At 40.7% G+C, this 26632-nt stretch overlaps 1 protein-coding gene across 1 annotated transcript; it reads left to right on the top strand.

Annotated features, from left to right (window-relative positions):
- Positions 1–879: 879 nt before the first annotated feature.
- On the top strand, positions 880–26363 carry HTRA3 (HtrA serine peptidase 3). Its single transcript, XM_054633337.2, has 9 exons — positions 880–1622; positions 9807–9906; positions 11632–11854; positions 12473–12667; positions 15203–15235; positions 15905–16019; positions 22358–22406; positions 24038–24133; positions 25380–26363. Exons 1-9 carry the CDS (start codon positions 1199–1201, stop codon positions 25543–25545), a joined length of 1401 nt encoding a protein of 466 aa, XP_054489312.1. The 5' UTR covers positions 880–1198; the 3' UTR covers positions 25546–26363.
- Positions 26364–26632: the final 269 nt, after the last annotated feature.

A 26632-nucleotide genomic window follows, 5' to 3' on the forward strand; every position in this document is an offset into this window, starting at 1 on the left:
ACTCTTTTGAAAGCCAGCTCAATCCCTCAACCCATACTTGGATTAATTAAAGTTATGTCTAGTAAAAGTTGTGATTACCTTAGAGCAAAAGTGAGTATTTTCTTGATAAAGATGGCATGCATGGGCAAGACTTACTCTGCATGTTCTAAAGACTGTGGAGGTGACTAGTTGAGAGCTCAACACATGCACTCTTCCACCTGATAGTCTTACTGAATATGTTTAATAGTAGATTAAAACCCTCAAACCTCAAATACTAAGGCTTTGGCAACACTTCCAACTACTATTACAGAGAAGCTGCCAAATCTTCTGTAGAAGCAAATGACGGTGTGGAACCCAGCAGATCCCCTTTGGCAGCTGGATAGTGTCTCGTACAATGTGCAATGATGCCTTGCAGAATAAGTGGCTGCAAGGACTGCGTTCAGCTACTTGTGTCTCTGCTCTGACACCTGCAAAGAGGGATTTGTGCCCAAGACCACGTTTAACATTACAGCAGAGACCAAACTAAGCGAGACCAAACTTGATTACTCTTCGGTGGCAGTGGCGACAAACGCCCCTATTACTGCTGACATTACAGACAAGCATGAGGGCAGGCAAAGCGGCTGCCGGCTTTCTGCCCCTGCACTCACAGAGATCACAGCCGCTCAGATGTAACAGGTTCGCCTTTGTTTATGCCACGTCGGGCACCCACAGCCCCTGGTGTCCTCACGCCGGGCTCTCCCCGTTCGGGGCGGCGATTTGCCAGCAGGCGGGCGGCTCTGCCCCGCAGCGCCCAGCTGAGGGGAGCGGGCCCTCCCCGCTTGCTCCGTCCGTCCCGCCCGGGGTGGAGCCTGGGGAGCTGCCGGTGCTGCGGGAGGCGGCGGGCCCGTCCCTCATATAACCCTGCCGCCGCCTTCCCAGCGCCTCCCGCTCCGCCTGCTCTCGGTGCTCCGTGCCATGGCTCAGCGCCTCAGTCCGGCCAGCTGAGTCCTGGGAGCCACCGCGTCCTGCGGGGACCGAGCCGGCCGTGACTCCGGCCTGCTGCCCTCCGCCGTCCCGCTCGGCCCGCAGAAGCGCTGCCCGGGGCACACGGCGCTGTGCTGCCCGAGTGTGCATAAAGCCCGCCTTCCCCTTCCCTCGCCGCGATCGCACCTTCCCGCCTCCTGCCCCGGGGCCGGCCGGGCTCGCAACCCGCGCTCCGCCGCCGCTGTCCCCGCCGAGGATGCGGGTGTCGCTGCTGAGCCCGCTGCTCCTGCTGTCCCTCAGTGCCGGCCCGCACGCCGCGGAGCTCCAGCTCGGCCGCGCCAAGTGCCCGGCCCGCTGCGATGTCTCCACATGCCCCAGCCCCAGCTGCCCCAGCGGGTACGTCCCCGACCGCTGCGGCTGCTGCCTCATCTGCGCCGCGGGCGAGGGGGACTCCTGCGGCCGCAAGGAGGACCCACCCTGCGGGGACAGCCTCGATTGCCGCTACCCCATGGGCAAGCGCTTCGCCAAGGGCGTCTGCCAGTGCAAGCTCAGCGCCCAGGTGTGCGGCAGCGACGGCCGGACGTACGACAACATCTGCCAGCTGAAGGCGGTGAGCCGCAAGGCGCTGCAGCACGGGCTGCCCGGCATCGCCCAGGTCCAGAAGGGAGCCTGTGAATCGGGTAGGAGCATGGTGGGACCTGCCGCGGGGTGGGAGGTGGGACACCTGGGTAAAGAAAGTCGCGATTTTCCTTGGCTTGGGAAGACTGGGTGGATCTAGGTACTCTAAAAACCTCCAAGGATGTGGAAACTAATGACACCTGTGGTATGTGGAACGGATGCTCAGGTGCTCTCTGACCAGCAGAACTGCTGGATGCTCAGTGTGGGCTTGGGCTGGGGTTTGGGCAGGGCTCCCCCAAGCCAGCAGCACGGCTGTGGATGATGCCTCGCAGGACAAGAGGCGGGCGCGCTTGCCTGATGGAGGCGAGGTGGGTGGAGGTGGCTCGGCTGTCAGGCCAGGGCCAGGGCAGCGGTACCAGCTTTTCTGGAGGCAGGGGCAGCGGTACCAGCTTTTCTGGAGGCAGGGGCAGCGGCAGCAGCTTTTCTGGAGGCAGGGGCAGCGGCAGCAGCTTTTCTGGAGGCAGGGGCAGCGGCAGCAGCTTTTCTGGAGGCAGGGGCAGCGGCAGCAGCTTTTCTGGAGGCAGGGGCAGCGGTACCAGCCTGCTCCCGTCCGGCCGGTGCCACCTGCGCTGGCTGCGGTGCCAGCCGCGCTGTTTGGTGGCCGTGTTGGTGTTTGGTGGCGGTGTTGATGTTGGTGGCATCCCCCCTGCAGGGCACAGCCCGCACAAACAGAGCAGGACCCGGGAACACCTGAGCTCCGGGACCGTCCCTGGGGGATTTTGGGGTGTTAGTCAGATTGACCTAACAGGCGAATCAGAAAATGCCTCTAAAAGCCCATCAGGGCAGAAAAGGCGCTGAGTATTGATCAACCACCTAAAACGTGGTCTTTTGTCTGGTTTGTTTTCTTCACCAAAGGGTTTTGTAGTCTTGTAGAGCCCTTGTAAAGAAAAATAGTCTTGTAAGGAAAAAAAAGCCCGAGAAGTTCCTTTATAGTGTAAAATATTGATACTCAGGCAATCAAATGATCTTGTGGTTGCAGTAAAGTGTTGAGGCCTCTGCTCAGAGCCTGTGATATGCTATGACACACAACTTCAGGCTTGGTGATTTAACTTTGGAAAGTTTAGTAATCTCTTAAGCTACTAATTTCCTTTTAATATTAAAATGTGTCTCTTCATGGAAGTGTTAATGCTGGCAATATCTTTCCACATACTTACTGGTATATTATTTTAAGGCTTTGCTTCTGCTACATTTCCCATAGAGTTCCTGAAAAGAGAAAAGTGCTATGCTTAATGGTGTTTTAAAACATGCATTAATGTTTCCATTATGTCAGGTAAATCACTAAGCATCCTGTTTATTCATAGCAAACTGGCCAAAATGATTGGCAGGGTTCAGAAGGAATAGGGGTAGTGTTGTAGCCTTTCTGTGAATAGGGGGCCTTTCATATATATTTTGATCTTTGGAAAGGCTAAGCCAGTTCAGAGTGGGAGGATATTCAAATGATGTTCCTGGAGTTCCTTTCAGAGAATCTTGTCAGAGCCAAGAATTGTTTCAGATGCCAGCCTGAAGCTGCAGTGTTCCATCTCTCCAGTGTTTTGTAGTTATAAATTGTTCTTTGCCTGTACCTTTTCACATCAGCAAATGTTAACTTTAGTACTCCTAAAACTTGGTTGAAACTGATCCACGTGAAATAATCAAAATGTTTAACCAAAAAATGAGTGAACTAGCCTGCATCTGTGAGCTTGCTGTGTGCTTGGCATTGGGTATATGTGACATTTTCTTTAAGGAATCCTCCTGAATCTAATGCTAATAGGCTTAGGAATTTAGGGCTGTGAGGCAGAAAAGATTTTTTTTTTCCAAGCAACTATTTTAGTGTTTACTTTAATTTGGCTTTATTTTTTTTGTCTCAGAAAACATCAGCTTAGATGAAGCATCTGGTTTTCAGTTGAGATTTAATTTTTTTTTTTTTGTTCAGTTCTACAGCTGCACAAACTGAAGCTCAAAGAAACCGAGTGTCTTGCCCAAGGTCAGGCTGAGTTGGTGGTTGAGCCAGGAATAGAACTCAATTATGGGTTTTTTTGTTTGTTTTGGTTTGTTTTTTTTTTTAACAATAACTTGCAATGGCTGTAATGAGAGGCTTGGAAGAAAGTTGACAGTTTAAAATTGCTGTCAAATTTCTTTTTCTCCTGTTCTTGCCTGGCCTCAGATGACTCAGAACTTGAAGGGATAAGCTAGTTATGAAGTAAATGCAGTTTTACTTAACCATCCATATATTAAAACAATCTCAGATAACAGAAGTTTCACATAGTATGACTAAGGCCCTATTTAAAACATGCACAGGCCCAGAGTGGCTCCTGAAATGTCTGTTCCTCTCCTTTTTGAGTTGCTTGTGTTGATGCTGAGTTGGATTCTGGCTGTGATAAACCCAGACAGGCTGAGAAACAGCTGTGGTTTCCTGGTGACAGCAGTCTGGTGAATAGGGATGCATGAAACCTGGGTAGTAAAGGATGAAGGAAGGAAGGAATGAGGTGGCCAGGGTTACTGAGTGATAATTGAAAAGTTAACAGAATTTAAAATGCTTTTGTCCTTGTTGAAGTCTTGCATTGGGTTGAAAAGCACCATGCCAAATTGCAATTTCTACACACAGTGGACTAAATGGGGTGTGCACTGCCTGGAGGTCCAGGGGCTCCATTCCTGATGCTCTGCCATGTACCAGTGCCCAGGGGCTTCTCAGAGATACTAATGGCAGCAGTCTGCAGAAATCCTGTGCAAAGTTAAACTCCCTTCTACAAATACTGGGAGGATTTTTCAACTTTTTTCAACAGTATATATGTTTATATATGGGAATATATTGTGAAGCTATTTTTTTTCTGCCTTCTGTCACCTACTGTGATAACAACAAGCTGTTACAAGCCAGCATGTAAGTAATGGGAGAAATACTTTTGGAGGACAACCTCTGTAATCAAAGATCTATTCCTACAGAGCCTTGTTTCTCAGGGCAGCAAGTGCAAGTTTTAACAATGCCATGTATCAATCCACTAAGATGTCAGACATCTCACTCAAAGGATTCACTTGGTCACCTGCCATCTACAGTCAACCTGCTTGTTTCTTGAATGAAGGACTGGTTTTGATCTCAGTATATCTTAGTACAGTTAAATTCCCTGCAAGGTTATTTTGCAAATAGCTTCTGTGAAGACAGATTTCTCTTTTCTTACCTAAGACATGGAAGCAAATTTATTTTTTTAAATACTGGTGCTCTTTTGTCAATGGAACTAGAAAAATTAAAAGCTTAATTAGAAAACCTTTGAGGCTGGACTTGACACTCACCATTTACTGTCCTCTGCACTGTTAACCTGAAGTCACTCTCAAAAAGGGGTGGTGGTGTTTACTCACCCAAGTCGGTCAGATCTTTGCAAGATAGGAGCCTAAAAGTTCATATTCCTAAGAGAGTGTTTGAAACACAATTAATTCATAAGTCATTGCACACAGGTGTTTGGAATGTGCCTGTACATTGAAGATACAGAGGAACAACTGAGTGTATGATTATGTGCATTTCTGAGAAGTTGGCCCAGTGAGGGATAGAAGTCTCTTGCTGGTGTTGCTGCCATCAAAGCCTTAAAGCTGCCTGCAGCTGTATTTAGGGACATGTACTGCAAGGTATTAGCTGGGAACACAAACTTTGGTCACATTCCTGTGCTGCTTGTTCTCCTTATGCCTGAATTCCTTTGAGTTCCTGCAGGTGAGGATGGATAGTGTACAGGATTTGGTATACAATTCAGAGTAGAGCACTTCAATGCTTTGTAAAGGATGGGTGACAGGAAAAGGCTGTTCTTACTGTATCTCCTCATGAGGGTCACTTGGAAAGGAGGGATACCAAGCATACAAAGTCAGTGTGGTGCCTGTGCTAGAAAGCTTGTGCCACTCTGTCTCTGTCTGGCCCTTGTGATTGCTGCATTGCACAAGAAAGCCACTTTGGTGTTGGTTCACCAAATTGTTTTCATCTGTGCACGGTAGACATCCATTGTATAAACAAGTTGCCTGAAACATAATGTGGCATTAAACTCACCAAGGCTTTATGGTCAGTGCACAGCTATGCAACTTGATCTTAATGCTGAATTCATCAGAAAAGCTGCCCATGAACCTATGTTTCCAGCAGATGTTTCTGTTTTTTAAGCAGAGACATTATAATCTTTTATTTGTCTTTCATTTCTTTCCATGAAAGCGCAGTAGGGACAGTGTTTATCCCTGGTGATCAGATCTGCCAGGTTGCAGTCCTCCCTTAGACATAATAATTTTGCTGAATGCACAGATCTTTTCTGAAGCTGGTTTTAAAAGGGGAGGTGGGGAAACAACTTTAAAAGAATGAGTTTTCCAGGCTCACAAATTCTTAATGAATATAAAATTGTGGATTTTAATACAATGCATTGTCTTTAAGAAAGCAGTGAATGTGATTTACTTCTACAGGGACTAAGTTGGCAGATATTCAGAAATGTTCAGTCTTTTGCAAATGTAAATTGGTCTGGTTTTATTGTCTTCAGTGGGATTATAATGATTATTTCTGCTGAATTTTTTCCAGTTCTCTTCATACTAGGTTAACTCAACAGATTTGTTGGCATTGTTCCTGATTTACAGCAGTGTTAATGAGATTGGAGTGGGGTCTATTGTCTCTGCAAGAAAGTAAATAAACCACTCTTAAATGGACCCATAGCCTGTAGGTAACACCACTATCCAGGAAAAATCTTAAACTGATAATAAGACTACTCCTACCTGAAAGGCACTCAGCTTTAGCCATTTAAATTCAGTGTAGTTGGAGCCCATAAAATTGGAAGCATAAGGTCACATTTTAGAAAATAGGCTGAAAATCTTTAGCTCCATGCACTTACATTGAAATCTGAATTTTAAGTGTTCTGCAAGGGGAGCTGGAGACCTGAAGATCTAATCACTTAGTTGAAATGATAGGCTCAAAGTTCAAGGCTGCTGAAAATCTGGTTGATTTGTGGCTGTGGAGCAGATTGGGGAAATCTAGTTTTTTTGACTAAGACATGCATAGACAGCTAAAGACTCATACAGCATAAATTTGGGTTTGTTTCAAATACAACCTGGTTGCAGCACCTTTGAAATCTTGGTTATGCAACACATGGCTAATCGGATTAAATTATGGGTTTTTGCCAGGATAAATTAGATTTTGTTAGTGTGAGATGATTTTGAACACTCAGTAATAACATGGAAAATAATGCAGGTTATTGAGAGACCTTTGAAAAACTATGTGGCAAATCTCAGAGGGTCAATGGGTCAAAATCTACAGAAGTTTTGTGGGCTCAGAGCTGTTACATGCTCAGGGCAGCAGAGAGCTGAGGGCTGTGTGGGGCTCTACAAGGCAGCAGAAATATGGAGGGGAGAGATACATATTCAACTTTCTCTCTTAGAAAGGACAGTAGCAGCAGCTGGTGTCTACCAACTAGTGCACATTAAAGGATAGATTCTACCTCTAAATTTACAACACTTGTATTCAGGCTGACATTATACAGTATACTCAGTGTTGGATGTTGCTTCCTTCTTCAGTTTTCCAGGCTTCAGTTCTTCCCTTTGAAGTATGTTGAGGATTTCTGATGAAAACCATCAGTTTAATAATTATGCACTAAAATGCTGTAAATAATAACCAACACTTCAGTTCCCTTAAATAGTTGCTGAGTGAATGCAAGTGTGCAGTTACACCTTCCAGGTCTGTAGTTTGAGTTCCTGGCACATCATATAATGTGTTTAAAGGTTCTCATCACTGCCAGCTTGCAGAAAATTATTCCAGAAAGATCAGCTTTGTAAGTCAGTTTTCACCAGTGTTTGATCCCCACCAGAGAAAAAAACAGCTCATCTCTGATCAGCCCAGATCTTCAGACATGCCTTTCATACAAAGCCTGAATGTCTGTTATTCTTGAACCTCCTTTGTTTCAGATTTCCCTTTAATATTGGTGCAGATTTCAATTTTATTTCAGGTTTGAGCATTCTTGTCTTCTAACCCCAGCAGGGAGGTTCTGGGCTTCTGCTCAGACACAGAAATGTTTTTACTATTGTATGAGAAGAAGGTAAACATTGTTTCAGTTTTAGTCTCCTCTCTGTACTGCTGCATTTTATTTTCCTCACCTTTTTTTCATGTTGTATTCACTACCTCTTACAGATACTTTCTCTTTGCCTCCCCCAAATCCTACCTGGAAAGCCACCCATGATGTTTGCCTGGTGCTAGTCAGGAGTGAGGTTTTTGAACAAGGCTCTTCCTGTGCTTGTGGCCATGTACAGTGCTGTATCCATTTGGTTAGGGCAGAACAGTTGAGCACTTAGAAGATGCAAATGGATTTAGTTGCCCTGACTCACCCAGAGCTATGCTGATTTACACCAACTGAAAGGCTGCATTCATCCCCAGTTTTTCCCCAGTTCTGTGCAGTTCATCAGCTGCCTTTCACTGATGCATGGTCATGTCTATTAGGATAAATGTGATGGCAATGTTATATCCTGTCAGTGAGCACTTGCTGTGTAGGCAAGTGTTCAAAGTCATGTCAGTAGACTTCAAAGGATATAATGCATAATCAAGCAAGCTACTAGGGAACTGAAGGTAAAATAACTCTTTAGTGGCCTTGTAAGCAAAATAAATAACAGTGTATTGTGCTTACATTTAACTGTCCTCTGTGATTCTTGTTTGCTGTGTCTCTTTTAAACTAAGCACTAAAACAAGAATGTTCAATTGGCTGGAGAGATTCTTCAGTGTGTGTGAGAATGTGCATAGAAATGATAGACTGAACCTAGTCCTGCCAAGCTGTTCCTTTTGTTTATTCAGTATCACATAAATCTAACTTGCTAAATATAAGCAGGGTTTCTTTTCATTCAGAACTAAATCCCATGTCCAGTAACAGGATAAAGAACTTGCAGGCTTCTGTGAAGAAATTCCTAGTCTTCTTGGGCTAGTTTTTTCAACTCATTTGCTCACTTTGGTAGATCCCGTAGTTAATTTTAAAGCTTCAGGCTGTGAACACAAAAGATTGCTATTCGAGTGTGGGGATACATCCCCTATCACATGCTTTACCTGTGTGATGATATGGCTCTGTGGATGAAAGACTGCAGAGAATATAACATTTAGCACAAGCAGTGCTATTCCTCTGGGATGCTGTGGTGCTAGAAGCCAGGATGCTGTGGCATTAGAAGCCAGGATGCCATGGGCTTTTCCCCCACCTCTTTAAGATCTTAACTTCACACAATTTTATTGACTCTTAATGAATGCTGTGTATAGTGCTGTTTAAGGTAGTACTGGCTTTTGTCAGACATTTTAGTAGTCTATTGCTAGTCTATTGCTGCATATGACAGCTTAAATGTGAATTTGCAGAAAGTTTTAGGTGCAAAGGTTGTAATTTAAGTCAGGTTTCTAATGTGTCTACTTAAAAAAAAAAAAGGACTTAATTTGGGAGTCACAATTCAAACTTTTGCAGCCGTGGTACTCAGGACTTGTCAGACCACATCTGGAATACTGCATCCAGTTTTGGATCTCTCAGTACAAGAAAGGCATTGACAAACTAGAGTTCAGAAGGTCATGAGGATGTTTGGGGGGAGCTGGACATATCTCCTGGGAGGAGAAACTGAGGGTACTGGGCTTGTTCAGTTTTGGGAAGAGAAAGCTTCAAGGGGACCTGAGAGCAGCCTCCCTGTGTGCTGGATTCATACAGAGGTGCATAATGGGAGGATGAGAAACAAGGGGCATGAGTTGGAACATGAGCTCAACAAGTTCAGACGTGATGTAAGCAAAACCTAAACATCATGGGGGACAGTGAAGCAGTGGGACAAGTTTCCCAGGCAGTTTCTGGAATGTCTAACCTTGGAGTTTTGCAAGTCCCAACTCTTTTTCCCTTTGTAGCTGATGCAGCTTTGAGCAGGAGGTAGAACTAATGACCTCCTAAAGTCCTTTGCTTATGACCCTCTGTGTCTTGGATAATACCAAGTAGTTGTCCTCAGAAAAATGCTCAAGACAGAGCTTATAGACTTCCAAAGAAAAGAATGTAGAGCTAAATGATGATGATGTTTAATTTTCTCAGGATCATGCAGAATGCTAGGTAAATTTTGAACAATCTTAATGACTTTGATTCCTTTTCCAGTACTGTTTGGAAACCGTTTAGTTGGAGAAACAGACCAAATCAAAGCAGATTCATCTTGCCTACTTGATCAAAAATGTATTGTCTTATTAACATATCCAATTCTTTCTGCTAGTATAGGTCACCTACAGTCCAGCAGCCCAAGATACAAATTCAACTTCATAGCTGATGTGGTGGAAAAGATTGCACCTGCAGTTGTGCACATTGAACTTTTCCTCAGGTAAACTTTCAATTCTTTGTTTTAGTTACATTGTTTAACAAAGAACTACAGTGTGCTAACTTTCCTTTTCAATTTGAGGTTCACAAAACAGTCTAAAACATTACAGCAGACCCATTTCTCCAGATAACCACCTGTTTGTGTGTATTGTTCCTGTTCAGTAGATCTATTCTAATGGGTTTACAGTACTATACAATATATACTGAGTACTATACAATATATACTGTCTACCCTAAAATAAGTATATCTCATTTTTGGAGTTCTCTTCCACCTTCACTAAGATGTTTTGCTTGTTGGACTGTATTTGTATCTCAGTTTAAATACATACATATGTGTGCACACACATATATATACATATTTATATATGTGTGTGCACATATATATTCAGACACTAAGCTGGAGAAAAATGGCTTGTTGTTAGTTTTTCAACTTTGAAGGAGAGGTGATTTTATTTTGGCAGGAAGAGCATTAAAGGGTAGAATGTCAAGGAGATGTAGTCTATCTAAACACAGAAATGACTCCTGTTAAGAAAGAAATGAACTAAAGTTTTTGACCAGAACATCACCAATATTCAGGATGCTGAACCTGGACCTGCTGTGGCAAGATCAGCACTGAGTGTCAAAGCCACCTGAGAGGTTTAAATATGAGTCCTCAGAACAACCTGCTGTCAGAACAAATTACTGCAAATATTGCATGCACTCCATTATGTGAATACCTTTCCTCCTGGAGTCCTCTCAATTTCCACAGATATAAGAATTTTTTGGAGAATTTTTGTAGGCTTTTTTAATATCCAAAATCAAGATAATCAAGTATATCAAGGGACATAGTTTTATGCACATGGTGATTGGTCCTTTGAGAGGATGTTACAGCTGAAGATGCTTTAGATCTTTTCATATGTTGTTAAGATTGTTTGTTCTTTTCCTAGCAGCTTGCTGGGTGCTAATATTGATACTACTTTTTCATGGGATTTGCTGCAATTGTTTACTGCTAAATAGTCCAGAACTTTCAAATAATATCCTAACCAGGACCATGTATTGGAAGAAAGACTTTGTGGGCCTTTTCTTGTTTTCTGCTGTGCAGACACTTTATGTTCCCCTAACATAAGGTCATTACAACAGTTGTTCACAGAGAAAATCTGTAACGCCTTGAACAGTTTGCAAAATCTTTTACCTGTCTGTTTTGCAGCACATGTTGTTTCCCACCAAGTTTTACCCATTGGTAGTGTTTTCCATTTTTTCTTTCATATTCCTAGTCATTTTGGTTTCCAAACATGCTTTTTCCAGTCTGCACTTGGGCTTTATGATCTCCTTAGACCTCGTCTCTTCCTTTATGCTTCTGTCCAGCTGCAAGGTTCCTTCTTCCCCTTCTCCCATTAGATGATCAGTTAATTTCTTAGCTTTATTATTTCCCTCTTTCAGTATGTAATCAATAACCAGTGGGATCAGATAGGCTGCTTCTCCTTCCTTTTTTGTCACCTACACTCTGTGCAAGGAAGATTATGAAGACAAAATTGGAAAACAAAGGAAAAAGATCCTGCTGATTGTCTGTAAACCTCAGTTCCTGTCTCCCTGACTGACTAAAGCCAGTCACAATTTTCAGGAAGGGATCCTTTCTTTGTAATTTTTTAAAAAGTTTGATTCTCAGGGTGAAACGTGGTAAGTGATGTCTGATATAATCTTTTCTTAAGTTTGTTTTGCTTATGACACAAAATGCTTGCTTTTTGTGCAGGCACCCTCTCTTTGGTCGAAATGTCCCCCTTTCCAGTGGATCTGGGTTTATTATGTCTGATTCTGGTTTAATTGTGACCAATGCCCATGTGGTGTCAAGCACAAATGCAATATCAGGGAGACAACAACTGAAGGTACAGCTCCAGAATGGAGACACCTATGAAGCAACAATCAAAGACATTGACAAGAAATCTGACATTGCAACAATAAAGATTCACCCTAAGGTGAGTGACATAAACAGGAGAATGCCTTCATTTGGGCAATTTCAGTTTCACTTAGTACAAAGTGATTGACTAGAATATATGTTTAAGGATTCCTTAGATCTGTGGAAAGCAATGTACTGAAATACAGGCCTGGAAATTTTTCCTATTTTGGAATTAAATTACTTTGTCTTCTGTGCTAGGAAGTGTAAAAAACTAAGAAAAAAAAAAAGTCACTCATTTAATATGTGGCAAAATTGTGCTATATTTACCTAAATACCCAGGCTAATCTTTCTAAGCTTTGTGGCAGTATGCATGGACTGCAAGATGGGCATAATGCAGAGAGAGTGGTAGTCAACAATTGGTTTTTGTGCTGTTTCTAGGAGGAGGCAACAATCTGCTGGAAAACAGGGAAATTTTGATGCCCTTCTTTTCTTGGTGAAATTGCAAGGAACTACAGATAGCTGTTTGTTTTTGAAGATGGTTTAAAACAGCATAAGTTTTGGGTATAGGATAGTGAGTGGCTCTTTCATTAATGTAATGGAAAGTGTTCCTAACTTTTTGCTGGTTTTTGATCTTTGCAATCAGATTATTTTCAAGTGTGAACTAATGCTTATTTCTTTCTCTCTCTGTTTGATTAAGAAAAAACTACCAGTATTGTTACTGGGACACTCAGCTGATCTGAGGCCAGGAGAATTTGTGGTGGCAATTGGGAGCCCCTTTGCCTTACAGAACACTGTGACCACAGGTATTGTCAGCACGGCTCAGCGAGACGGCAAAGAGCTGGGCCTGCGGGACTCGGACATGGATTACATCCAGACAGATGCCATCATTAATGTAAGTTCCACCTCACAGGCTGTCCCCACTGTGCAGCATGGAAGGGCCTGCTCTGAGACATGAATCCAGCAGCTTTGTTTAACATCAGTGAAACTCTTCTTTTTCAAAACTCTATGCAGGGTCTGTAAGGTGTGTTCAGGCAACGTTGTGAAGGGAATGATAAATAAAAGTTCTCCCACTGAGGTTGTCTGTGAGGATGCTGCATAGGTCAGATGCTTTGAATTCTGTGAGTCTCATGCAGCAACATGGTTGTATCAACCAGCAGTAAATTAAAAAATTTCTCTCTCTGCCTGCTGAGTTGCTCTGGTCAAGGAAGCTGTAGAGCCAAAATTTCTTTCATCTCCATCCTTTAGAAGCAGATGGAGTAGTCAAATTGAGAGTATGTGCTTCAGTGTAGTGACAGGACACCCAGGTAAGAACATAAGGAGAGGACTGGGGATATTTTTTGCTGTGCTTGTTTTCCCTTTGCACATCACATAATCAAAACAAGAGTCAAGGTGGAAAATAACAAAGTTTGAGGTAAGGTTTGGAGCTAAGCCTCCTAGCATTTCATGTTGTATAGAAATACATTAAATAATGTTCCTTCAGAGCATCTTGGAGTGATCCAAAGAGCTTAAGTGAAGTGCTTGGGTGTATATTTAGTTTGTACTGCTTCTAAAATGAGCACTGCACACATATCTGAGGTAGAAAATGGCCTGAAATTTTATACTTTAAATCTGTTACACATTGAAAGGAAAATATTTCAGGATTTGTTTGTTGGACTTGAATGTCAAATTTGTCATAACAAGCAATAATAATGTTTTACACACAGAGTGCTTCACAAATTGTTATTGTCACAGACTTGTTGAAAGAAATTGTGTAGGGAGGAAAAAAGAGGAGAATTATTTTTTGTGCTAAGATATGACATAAAAGTGAGCTTTTTCAAAAAGCTTTTGTGCAACCCAGGAGCTGAACCTCTCTAGACATTTAATTGGAAACTTAGGCAAGATGGGTTACTTGGGAGCACACACTGAATTGGTGGGGGAGACAGAATTGGAACATGGGATTCTTGACTTCTTGCCTATACACATTTTTCAAGCTCAGACTCCTTCCTTGTGTATATACTTAGACATTTGCTGCCTTCCAAAGCTAATGAGCAGGTTTAGACAAGGATAGCAGAGTGTGTTAGATAATGCTGGACCAAAGAATGATAGCAGATGAGGTGAGGAAAATGACACTAAGTTTGAATTGCTTTGCCATCTGGGACTGCAAAACATGAAGATGGTCCCTGGCATAAGGATGCTTTGTGCTTAGCTAATGCACTCATTTTCTCCTGAGGATGGGAGGAGTTTGAGAGTTGGTCTGTTCAGAGCATTCCTGTGGCTCAGCCAAGACTTTCCTGCAGGAATGTGCATGCAGCTGCCTTTTGAGGAATGCTGGGACAGCAGTAACATAGGGCAGGAGAAAACAGGGCCATAAGGTTCTAAATGGAGCTGTATTGCATGTGCTGAAGGTCTTTCACATCCTTCAAGCAGAAGACAAGTGAATGAAAGACCATGTGCTGAGCAAGGCTGAAAAATCATTATTTTGGTTTCTTTGTGCCAGTCAGACATAAAAATCACATGTGCAGCCTCTGGTCACTGGAGAGATACAATATAAGGAATTTATCTAATTGTTTAATTTGAGCTTTGAAGCTGTTTGATAAATTTTAATGTCTGTTTTATTCTCCTATGAATCTATAAAGTTTGCCCAGTGCTATCTAAGTGTAAATAGTTTGTGTCTTGCTTCTCTGTCATACATCACTTAGCTTTTGTTTCTTTTGAGTAGTAAGTTGCTGCTCTTGGCTGTTTTGCAAACCTACTCTAATACTCTGGCCTCACTCAAAAACAAATTGTTGAGCCAGCTTGAAGATGGACAAGCAACTTCCCCAACTCTCATTTCCTGTGGTCCTGTTGCTTATTTCCTTTAAGGGCCATTAGGTATTAGGTAATTTTGGGCTGTTCAGAGTTGCTCTATGCCTTCCCTAGAGAGGCATATGTGTCTGTGGTTACTAAATCAATCCTTATGTAGTAGCTACCTCATAGCAATATGCTGTGATTAAATATGTAAACCACTGTATTCTGCTCCAGTGGAGAATGAGAGACTGACAGTGTTACAAACCAAAGTGATGAGTGAAACAAAAATTGTAGAAGCACTTCACTGAAGTATAACTATAAATAACAATTAACTACTTCGAAACATTGTTCTGACAGGCTTTAGGAGAATCAAAATACTAGTTTTAGCTATTCAATGTCATAAACTCAGGGTCTGTCTATCTGGAGTGGCTCCTAACTTAATTTCTGTTTCTGAAAAGACCAAACAACTATAATCATGGGAGGGGTGTAGGGGTAGGATAAGAGCTACTTGTGATCTTCTGTGATTGATAGTGTCTGTCAGTGCTGCCTAAGAAATTACCTCTTCTCTTTCATTTACTTAAAAAACAGTACTGTTTGTAATGAGAATTGCATTTCCAACAGTGAAGTATTAATTTATTGTTCCCTTATGTCATTTTTACAGTATGGCAACTCTGGAGGACCTCTAGTTAATCTGGTAAGTCCATGTGACTTGGTTTGGTTGGCTGGTTTTGTTTCAAGAGCTAGTTTCAAGTGGGAGAATGTTCTTTTGGGAAGATTCATGGGTCATTCCAGCTTCCATTCATTTAGCTAATGGTAGGCAGATACCCTGTAGCTAATGAAGAATATGCAAATTAGGTTTCAGTTCACACACCGCAGGAGAACATTTCGCCATTGAGCATGGAAAAATTTACATAGCAGTGAGGAATATTGGATCTGGAGGGAGCAGTTACACTTGTTAGTTCACGCTGTGAAATCTGGGATGCACGACAGAGATGGAACCTAGCTACCCCACACAACTCTTCCAAAGTAGATTGCTTCCAATCAGCACTGGTTTTGCAGGGCAGTGACTTGTGGCTGTAGTGGTAGTAGTGACTTCCCTGCCCACTTGGCAGAGGGAATGTCTTGCTGAGTGTTGGGATGGACCTTGGATGAACACACTGTACTGTAATCTCTCTGGCCATCACAGTTAAATGTGAAATGGATCATGAATCAAAGCCCAGATCCTCCCTTATAAGTAGTGTTTATTTCTTGAGTGATTACAACACTCTAGAATTTCTTACACCAGCTTTTAACATGAAATACTAGGCAGGGAGATGAATCCTGTACTTAGGAACAAATTTAATTGGGTGTTGTCTCTCAACAGGATGGTGAAGTGATTGGGATTAACACCTTGAAGGTCACAGCTGGAATTTCTTTTGCAATTCCTTCAGACCGTATCACTCAGTTTCTCACAGAGTCACATGACAAACAAAGTAAAGGTAAGGTCTGCAAGAAACAGTGACATCTTTCAGTTATTATCCTGATCCAGGTGAAGTGCTAAAAGACATGGGTGTGGGATCCTATTACTGAAAGGAGCAGCATCCTTCTCCATTATAGAGCATCACAGACTGGGAAATAGAAAACAATTTCACAGAAGTAGGAGAGACTTCTTATTACTCACACCCCCGAAGAGCAGACAGTGTGTGTATAAATATGGGAAATAGGGCCTCTGAGAATAGTGAGGACACAGATGAATCATCACTGTCTCAACTGATCTTGAGAACAGATGATCACTTGTTTAAGGAGTTTTATTATCCTCTTTTCACTTATTGTCAAGCAAAAAGATTAAGGTATACTGTAGAAAATAAGTTAAAAACCTTTTAAAGCATCTGTCCACAGGTGGGATGTAGTCCATAGAACCTGACCTATATTTTAGCATGGTCATGTATGTCAGTGCTATATAATCACATATTGTGACAGACTCTCAGGCCCTGGTGGAAGAAGGGCTGTTACTAATTTGTGAAGAAATACGTGGGAAGATGGGAGAGAGGCAGAAAGAAAGGCCTCTGCACTGGACAGCATATAAATCTAAATCTATTGGCAATGACAACTGCAGTACTTTAGACTTTTTTTACATGCCTGCACCATATCTGTCACCCTGCTCTAGATGTCATACTACAGGCTGCACAGCCAAATCTGATCTAGTAATGCTGCATCCAGGCCAAACCTTCCTTACTCTTTCACTTGCCAATTTATCTGTCCACACCCTACTACTAATCTTTTATCACGAGTGTTGGCTGCTGCTGCTTCTTCTCTTGAATCTTTGTTATTAATCTTGTCTTCTCCTGAGTTCATCCAGTTCTGATGCCAGGGTTGTTTCCCTCCTGTCTTCTCAGATACTGTTGTTTTGGAAACTTCCTTAGTCAGTGGTTTTAAAGTGATGCATCTGCTTGTATGAGAGCATCACAAACTTGATGGGTCCCCTCATCTGTGCTCTGTTGGATTCCACAAACCATATTGTTTTCACTGTTGATTTGAGAGAAGGGGGACAAGTAGTTGAAAAAAGGTTGTTAATTATATGCTGAGAAATGCATTTCAAAGTAGCTGACATAATTTTGTTTCAGTCAACATGTCAAAAAAACTTATGTATTCACCCTGGTTACTAACTTATTGTTGGTTTCTAAAACAAACAGGTGTCTCATTAGTGATGTTACTCTTTAGAACCAAACTGCTTGTCCCAGTCCAGGGAGGAGCAGTGACTCAGCCTGCAGGCCTTGCCTAGAGGCATGAACTCAGGCTTTGTGCAGAACTCACCATCTCCTGGTAACTGGGGCTGGAAAGTCAGTGAAGGTCAGGGGTGTCACCACTGAAATCAGTCACCTTGCTCCTTCAGGCACCTTTACCTCCACAGAATGATGAGCCAAGCTAAGGGCCCAGAGACAGCTTTGCCCATGGAAGAACCCTGTTCTTGCAGGGCAAAAACTGTGAAAGATTCAAGTTTATACTGGGATTGTAACATACAGATTTTTATTTTTAATCATATCACATAATTCCCTAATCAAAAGGATTTACACTTTCTCTTAGTGTCAGTGGGACTGTCACTGCTCCAAAAATCCTGGGGCACAGGAAATTTTATTAATTATTTTTCAAATTTTTTTTGCTTTTGCTTCTCTGAAGTACATCTTATAACTTTGCTGTAGCAGAACAGTCATTTACAACCCTTAATGCATACAGAAAGTTTCTAGGAGATATTTTCACCACATATTTGGGACTTAGTTTTCATTTCTTAGGCCTTTAGTAATAGTTCTCTGGTTTATTGTATAGTTGCTATTTTTTGGCATAATGAATTTATGTAAGCAGAATTTTAGGGATGTTTTTATCACATTTTCTTCCAGTTATATTTCAGTAGTTTCAGTGGGATCCTCCCTTATGTTACAATTAGGTCATAGAAAGACATTTATGGGTATTACCATTTTGCTCTTAATATCATATTGCCTGAAGATGATAACATTCCCTTAGGATACCACTCTTTCCAGATTTATTCTGGCATAGTAGATACTCAATTGTTTAATAAGCTGGACATTAGTCTTTCAAATCTCAGTTGATCAGATAACTGTTTTATATAGAAGGCATATATTTTTTTAAATCTCATCTATTATATATATAGCTTCAAATATCTGATCTGTTGAAGAACAGGAGTGGAGAGTGGGGGAAAAGTAGAGGATGTAATTTGAATGAAGAATTTGCACTGGTTATATTTTCTGTAAATTCTATATTACCTAATGCATTGTTAATATATTATAGCAACTAATGTATTTTTGTCACAGCCTTCACAGAGATGTTTGTCTGTTGAATGGTCTGAAAGTCTTTGCTAATTTTGGGGTTACCAGTAATAAGGTTAATGTCCTTTTATAGTTAGGAAGTCTTAAATTGCTACATAAAGTTAAGTGTATCCATCTGTATCTCTTTTAATCAGCTGTGTATTCTGTGTTTATGTCTGGAAGTTAAATACATACTTAAGCATTGATTGATTTTATTTTTTAATTTTTTTTTTAGGAATTTCTCCATTTCGGTCTTGGCTCTATCTATTCCTAGTTTAGACTTGAGCAGAACAGTAAAACTAGGAAGTCTTTTAGATGCTTTATGGTAGAAGTCAGTAAGTCAGCAATTTGAAAAAAATAATAAAGAGAAAATCCATCCTAAAAGGTCAGCTTGGCCTCTAAAAGTGCCAGCAGAAAAGTGAATAAACCTTGTTTCAGATGGGCAAGGGGAAATGGGGGAGTTCTGCATTGGCCACACCAAACAACTCATTTACATGAACCCTCATTTTACATCCCCAGGGCCTTGTATTAGTTGTGTTGAATCCATATTCTTACCTCTGTATTTGAATGATTATTACCCATAATAATTACCACAAATCATGAGAGTTGCTTAGGAGCCTTACTGAGCACAGATTCAGACCAATGACTAAATTCAGCTATGTAGTTTATATGAAAGGGACTCTACAAAGAGTCCAGTATTACAGGCTTGAGCTGTTTTCATGTTTTCTATTTGGCATTAGAATCTTTCTTAAATGCTTTCAGGGCTGTTCATGTAGTCTGCAAGATGAGCTAGGTGCAAAATGATTTAGCAGTAAAGTAGCTTTGCCTGGCACTTGAATAAGAAGTGCAGGATCCGTTTCTTCACTTGGAAGTCTGGTGATATCCTGGCCCCACTGAAATCAGCTGCATTGGGTATAATTTTGCACAACAGTTACTCAAGCCCATAGAAGTTTGAGTACATGCCCCCTTAATTTGGATTTATCAGTTCTTTTTGCTACAGTTTATAAGTCATAAACATTTCTGCCTTTGGTTAGTGTTTATCTGTCTGGCTTTTATCTCTATTATTGCAAGCATCAATAAATAAAGTTTAACAGTAAGGCAAGTGCTTTCCTTACTGTGAAACAAAAATTTCTGGGAATAGTGAACTGCTTCTAGATACTTGGGGTCAGCTGCTTGTGACTTTCTATTATTACTAAGCAGATTTAAGTTTAGTCTTGTGGTTGAGGTTGGTTTGCTTTGCTTTGTACCCCTGGAATCAGTGTTTAATCTGGTCTGGTGTTTACAAAAATGAGATTTGAGTCTTTCTCTTCTGTGCTGTGCTCCAGCTTTAGGCCACAATGGTTTCACATTTGCTAAACCTAATTCTTCTAACATAGGTTAACTACTGGAGGGACTGCACCCTTGTGATGTGCTCCTTAGATTTATGACATCACTTTATTCCAGTTCTCCTAATTATTTTTTCTTTTCTTTCATGATTGCACAAATTGCCAGAATGACGGGTTTTGAGACTTTCTATTCACAGAGCAGATGTAATATGACAGTGGTAGTTCCAGGTGCCACACACTGCTCTGCCAATGTGACTTAGCCCCAACATCACCATGCCTACACTTTGGGAATGATAAAACACTACTGCTGGTTGTCTGTGCCTGTTCAGTCTCTGCTGATACTTCAAATAAGATGGACAGTTAAATTCCCATTAATCATTGTTGAAAACTGTGGTTTTTGTTGAAGGTGTTTAGCTTGGGTTAAATTCAGTGGAATGGACTTTTATGAAACAAAAGGACTGAATTTTTAACTTGTATTCTCACACACAAGATGTCTGGAGAGGGGAAAGAGAGGAGTGTATACTCTGCTGCTAAAGTAACCTATGGCTCATAGTTTTTAGTTTTACTTTATGAAATAGCCTGCTACTCCTGTAGTATGAATTGCTGTTTGCAGTATGACAAACCTACTTCAGAGAGAGAGCTGAAGGCCTTTTTGAATTTCAGTGCATGAACAGAAGTGCAGGAATACTTTGACCTGCCCAAAGTTGAAGGTAGAATTAGAATTTTGGTTAGGAGTAAGTCTGTAGTTGCAAGACTTATTTTTTCCCTAAAGCTTTATGTTTACATATATCTTTAGCCACTGGAGAAATAATTCCTTTTATCACTAGTGTCATTTCTCCTGCGGTTTTTCATTCTTGCAGTTCTGTTTCTTCCAAGTCAATTTCTTTTGTCTCTTCTTTCATTTTCATTTTTCATCATGTAAACATTCTTAACTCAGGCTCCAGAGTATTTTCATGTTTCTGTAAATTTCTGCCTCACAGGCAATGACCAGCATCAAATTGTTTAATGCAAAGGGAGAACTCTCATCACAGATGCTGTCACTGCTCTTATGAAGGGAATTTCATTATTTAACTGTCAGCATTGCATGGACAAGGGGATTGTTTTTAGGGGGGAGAATTATCATGTCTGAATATTTTTAAAAAGTGAAAAATTACATTTCTGCCATGGGGACTGGAGGAGCACTGTGAGCTAGTTCATGGTCATGCCCAAAGCTCTTCAGACTTCAAATTTGAGCAATTGAACTTCTTGACACTCTCACAATAGCTGATTTTGATCTTGCTAGTTTTCTTTTAAAACAGATGAGAGCCAAGCATTTCAGGGCAAAGTAGGGATGACAGTTATGGATGCCAGATTTTTCACAGTGTAGTAAATCCAAATGTTTAGCAGTCAACATTTTCAGTGACTCCAGTGGGAATATTTGGCATGTGTAATATTCAGAACTAAGTCCTTTACTTGGGAGTATTTTTCTTGGAAAGAATAAGAGCTAGAGAAGAGTGTGTATATCTCCTTTTTCCTCATTTGAGAACCTGGAGAAACTCAAAGATCTTGTGAAGTTGTTGTGCTGGAACAAGTAAGGGGAAATATTGTTTCATGGCAGATGTAACTGAGTACTGCAGCACTCACTGCAGGAAGTCATCAAACTGCATTTTTTTCATAAGCCAGCTGTGCAATATCTTGGCTTAGTAAAAGCTAACTTCAGAAATATGGTGTTCTTCCTAAAGGAGTGATTTCTCACCATTTGAAATTCCACAGAGTCCTGGCAAATCATAGAATTATAGAATAGTTTCTATCGGAAGGGACCTTTAAAGTTCATCTAGTCCAATCCCTCTGCAGTGATCAGGGACACCTTTCATTGCATCCAAGCTGACCTTGAGTGTTGGCAGCTGAGGCATCTACCACTTCTCTGGGCAGCATTTTCCAATGTGCTACAACCCTCATAATAAAAAATTCTTCCTGATACCTACTGCCAATCTACCCCCTTTTAGTTTGAAGCCATTACCTTTTGTCCTGTCTTATAAGCCCTCTTTAAATACTGAAAGACCTCATTAAGGTGTCCCTAGAACCTTCTCTTCACTAGGATGAGCAACCCCAACTCTGTCAGCCCATCTTCATAGCAGAGGTACTCCACCCTCTGAGTATTTTTGTGATCATTTTGGCAAAGGTTTACATGTTTTGGGATTTTTTTAAACTTGCTTTTTATTCTTTAGGGTAGAAATAACGAGCCATTTGCATTCTAATCAGTGTCAATCTTTTGATTGCCCTTTCTCTGAAAAGTGGAAATTTAGATGTTTAGATTCCATTTCTACATTTTAATGAGAACATCATGTGATGAAATTGTATTGATCAGTTTCAGATTAAGTGGTAGTTGGTTATGAAATTTTCTATTTACTGAATTCATGTGATACTAAATCACAGTAGTTTCCTGGAGGAAAAACTCTTAGAGAATGTAAATGAGCTTTCTCTCTTACCCCCTAGTTGCAGGGAGGGGGATTGTAAGACTGTACACCAAAGCTAATAAAAAAACCCCCTACTTTAGTACAGATGTGTGTGATTTTGTTTAGTTTTGTGAAAATCTGTTACATTCCATTTTAATTTTCAGGTATTTTGGGTCATCAGAGAAGTTATTTTTAGGTATTTATTTTTAGGTAGTGTTTACCTAAATGTCTTAAATATCCTCTGTGTTCCTTTCAGATGGGAAGAAACGTTTCATTGGCATCAGAATGCTGACAATAACACCTGCGTAAGTATCCTAGAGAGGTAGTGGTATGTTCATGCACACAAGATGTGGTCAGCAGTGCTTCAGAAATTCATTCATCTTTCTCTACAAATCTTCAGAGATCCAAAAGTGGGCATTAGCTTCTAGGAAATGTGCAGGCATTTAAATGATATAGGTGAAATCTATGTTCTGAGACCGGGAAATTGTCTAAATACTGATTTTAGTTCTTGACAAGGACATCTGGAGTTACACCAAGTTTTAGGTGGCATTTTAAAAAAATGGTGCTTTCAGGTGACTCTGAGTGCCAATGACAGATCAGCTGATGGAGGGTTTGGTGGTGTTTTGTCAGTGCCATTGGAGGCCATATGGTGTGAGGTTTGGTGCCTAGCCATTAACTAGAAAGAGCTGCTGAAGTGCCAGACTAAAGCTTTGTGCCTCTGTGTTAACAAAGCCAGAAATGGACACCCTCCTCTGGCTCTTTACTGCCTTTTCCCTCTTACATTGCTTTGTGTCTTGCTGTTACCCAGATATATTCTTGGATAATAAAGAGTGCTCTTGTGCTGGTGTTCTTCCCCAGCAGTAGGCATGTTTCCAATGTGGCAGTAGACTGCAAAATTAAACAAGACAATTTCCAGCTGGGGTTGTAGTAAAGCCATCTTTTTTCCTTGAGTTACTCTCCTGCAGTCCTCCCTGAAGGGTCAGATCCTCAGCTGGAATGAATCAGTGTAATGGCATTAACATCACTGGTGGAGAGACACTCAGGATGTTTCTCTGCATAATTGTGAACATGATGTGAGATTTTACTGCTTTTGGAACATCTAAGGAAGCCATGTAAGATGTCTACAGGCCTATTTTCAGAAAAAGACCACTTCCCTTTTGTGTTTGCTTTAATTATTCAATTGTTAGCTTCCTCAGTACTAAATCAAATAAAGAGAAGCTGTGTAGCCATTTTGGCTTGTTTTCCTTCTGTGGGACCCCAGTTTTTCATGGCAGACAGCCCAGTGATCCATCCTTGGTTTAAAATCTTTCCAGAAATGGGTTTTAACCCACATTGTACACAGACCTGAAATGATGTCACCATCTCTGAAATGAGGGGATGTTTGTAGAGGCTCTATTTTGCAGGGGGTTCCTGTCTTCTTTCTTTAAAAAGTGATGTACAAATTGCTGATGACAGCTTAAGGAAACTGAAGTTTCCAGCTCTGATCTGTCTTCTCTCTGGAGTTATCAAAAACTCCATTGTTCTAGATAAAGACAAATTAAGAATCACTTGTAAAATAAAAGAAACTAGAAAAGTTAGCAAATTTCTGCCCTGTCACCAGCACTAAGTGTTTGGGCAGAAAAACCTTTTGTCCCTGAGAGTGCTTCTGTTCTTGTGCCCATGAACAAGGCCCTCTGTGCTACTGCTGCAAAGAGCCAAAGTCAGATTCTTGCAGGAGATTTGCAAGACCATTAAGTTTAGCATGCTTTACCTCTCTTAAAATCTATATAGTTTGTTTTAATCTAAGTCCAAATCCCCTATATTTTCATCACAAAACAACAGGCTAAACAATTAATTAAGTCTTTTACTTTTTGTCACAAAAAGTCTTAATAAATAAAAAATATTTATATGCTTTTGTAGTGCAATCAAATTCTGTATAACTTTGTTCTTCTTTCAGCTTGGTGGAGGAACTGAAGCACAGTAATGCTGATTTTCCTGATGTCAGAAGTGGAATTTATGTACACGAAGTTGTTCCAAACTCACCTTCTCATAGGTAGGTAGAGCACAGTATTTTCTTCACCACAAATAAACCTCCAAAGGGATACTAGAAGGTAATTCTTTTTATATTCAAGTATTTCCTCTGCCAGGCTTGATCTGTATTTAAACAATTAAAAATTGTGCCTTTAGGTTTAAAATATTTGTGCTAAGATTCTGCTTGCCTGTACAACAACTAAGCATTTCAGAACTATTTAAATAATGGAATTGTTTAGGTTGGAAATGACCCTTAAGATCATCAAGTCAAACCATGAACCCAGAACTGCCAAGGCCACCGGTAAACTGTCTCTAAGTGCCACTTCTTCCCATCTTTTAAATTCCTCCAGGGATGGTGACACCACCACTTTGCTGAGTGACCTGTTGCAGTGTTTGAAAACCCTTTCTGTGAAGGAATTTTTCCTATTTTCCAATTTAAACTTCCCTTTGAACAATTTAAGGCCATTTCTTCTTGTCCTGTCACTTGTTACTTGGTAAAAGAGACTGCCACCCACCTCACTACAACCTTTGTTGACATTATGAAACACTAACAGTGTGCAAATAAAAAGAACATCCCAAATTCAATGAACTAGTTTGAGGAGTTTTGTGGAGTATGTTGAATATTAATAAAAAGAAACTTAGATTAAGTTTAAGCAGGAAACAGAATAATGTTCACATAAGGCACTGTCAGAGCTGTTATCTGAGACAGTGCTTAATCTTAAAGGAAGAGGCTGTTTGACAGAATAATTGCAAAGTAAATAAAATGTTTCTAAAAATGATTTTAGGAAGATCAAAACCAAAAGTAATAAAAGCAACTATTCAGGATTATATTTGAGCAGCAGGAGAGAAATAATTTCCCAGTGCTTTAGCTGGTCTAGTTGTCTTGAAATTTTGAGGTTTTAATTTTCAACTCTTGAAATACATATTGGTGGCAGGAAAAGCATGGTCTTGCTAATGGACTGAGTAAAGTGAATCAGTAATAGATAAAAGCCTTTTTTCTCTTTCTCATTTGCTGTAGTTTTGTAGAAGACATGAGAAAATTGTTTTTGTTGTTAAGGAAAAAAATCCTCAGTGAAATAACCTGAGCCTTATTTTGCATTTAGCAAGTGCCACCGGTTATTATTTCACAGTCAGGAGGCTGGAATTTCCCTTCAGTGGAGACTAAAACAAATCAAAATTTATTACATTCGCAAAAGAGATGGTGAATAGCCTTTGTACTCTTCCTCTGCATCGAATGCATCCTTAGTGCCTTGTTCTTGCCTTTGCAGAGGAGGGATCCAGGATGGAGATATTATTGTGAAAGTCAATGGGCGTCCTTTGGTGACTTCCAGTGACCTGCAGGAGGCTGTGATGAATGAATCACCTCTACTACTTGAAGTCCGAAGAGGAAATGATGACTTGCTATTTAACATTGAGCCTGAAGTTGTCATGTAAATAGAATTGAGGGAGCTCTCACCATAAGTAAACTCACTTATTCTGGAACACTAGATACCTCCTTTACAGCTACAGTAATTATACTTCCTGTTGACTAATGACAAGGTGGACTAACTTAATTGCCTGAGCCATTTCTGTACATAGTAGCTAGAATGACTTCAAAGATGCCATTTATAGAAGATTTAAATTTCAAAGAAACTTAAGTACTGTGTTCTGGGGAGGAGAAAAACTGATTTTGGGTAGCTTGTAGAAATGAGTCCCAGTTCCTGTAGCTGCAGATGCAGAGCAGATTCAACTCTGCCTATGGAAAGATCCAAATACTACTGGAAGTGAGGAAGTATATAAAGAGGGAATTATTCTTAAACTACAATCATGGCTGCAGCAGAATCCAAGTTATTGCAATGCAAAATTGAGCTTTTTTTTTCCCTTTTATGTAACTTTTCAATGTGAACCTATTATTGGCAAAGCTTGTTCTTAGTGCTTCTGTGCTCCATGTCAATGCAGGTAGATGAAATCTGTAAATATTGAAAGGAACAAAAATGGTGTCAGGCTATAGAGTGTTACACCTAGGTCATGCGATTTTTGGAATATAGTAAATGATTCTTATAGAATTAATGCCTTATATATAAATCAAAACGATGTGCTGAACAAAGTTAAGTTTGAAAAAGTGCACAATTTTTTAAGAATTTGATACAAACCTGTTTTGCATTTTTACCGGTGAGCTTTGCTGTAAAATTGTTACACTACTTTTGGCTTTGACTGTGTATGTTTCTACTGTAAGGAGATTAAAGTTTACACAAATAATCTGTTGATGTAAACCTCTTTTTAAACAAATGTCTTCTCTGCTTCTACTGTCTCTGGAATAAGGTCTCCCAAGAGAAAATCTTTTTACAGAAAATTGGGCCCTGATGTTATGAAAACCCTTTGCATCCCTATGATATAATTATTCTGCCCTTATTTAGACTATGTTTAGAAATGCTTTGCACTCAAGTCATTTATTTATGCTGTGTTCTTCCATATTTATGAACTGTGCTTTGATGTCAGTTAGAGAGTATCAAATTGGGGTCCTGTTGTCCTCAGTTCCCTC

Source organism: Agelaius phoeniceus, chromosome 4, assembly GCF_051311805.1.
Source record: "Agelaius phoeniceus isolate bAgePho1 chromosome 4, bAgePho1.hap1, whole genome shotgun sequence".
NCBI lineage: Eukaryota > Metazoa > Chordata > Aves > Passeriformes > Icteridae > Agelaius > Agelaius phoeniceus.

Excerpts from the sequence above, each read along its gene's own strand:
- HTRA3 (XM_054633337.2), top strand. The coding sequence starts at position 1,199 with ATGCGGGTGTCGCTGCTGAGCCCGCTGCTCCTGCTGTCCCTCAGTGCC. Across the intron at positions 12,668-15,202 it reads AGACAGATGCCATCATTAAT|TATGGCAACTCTGGAGGACC; the intron begins GTAAGTTCCACC and ends TCATTTTTACAG. Across the intron at positions 24,134-25,379 it reads CCAAACTCACCTTCTCATAG|AGGAGGGATCCAGGATGGAG; the intron begins GTAGGTAGAGCA and ends TTGCCTTTGCAG.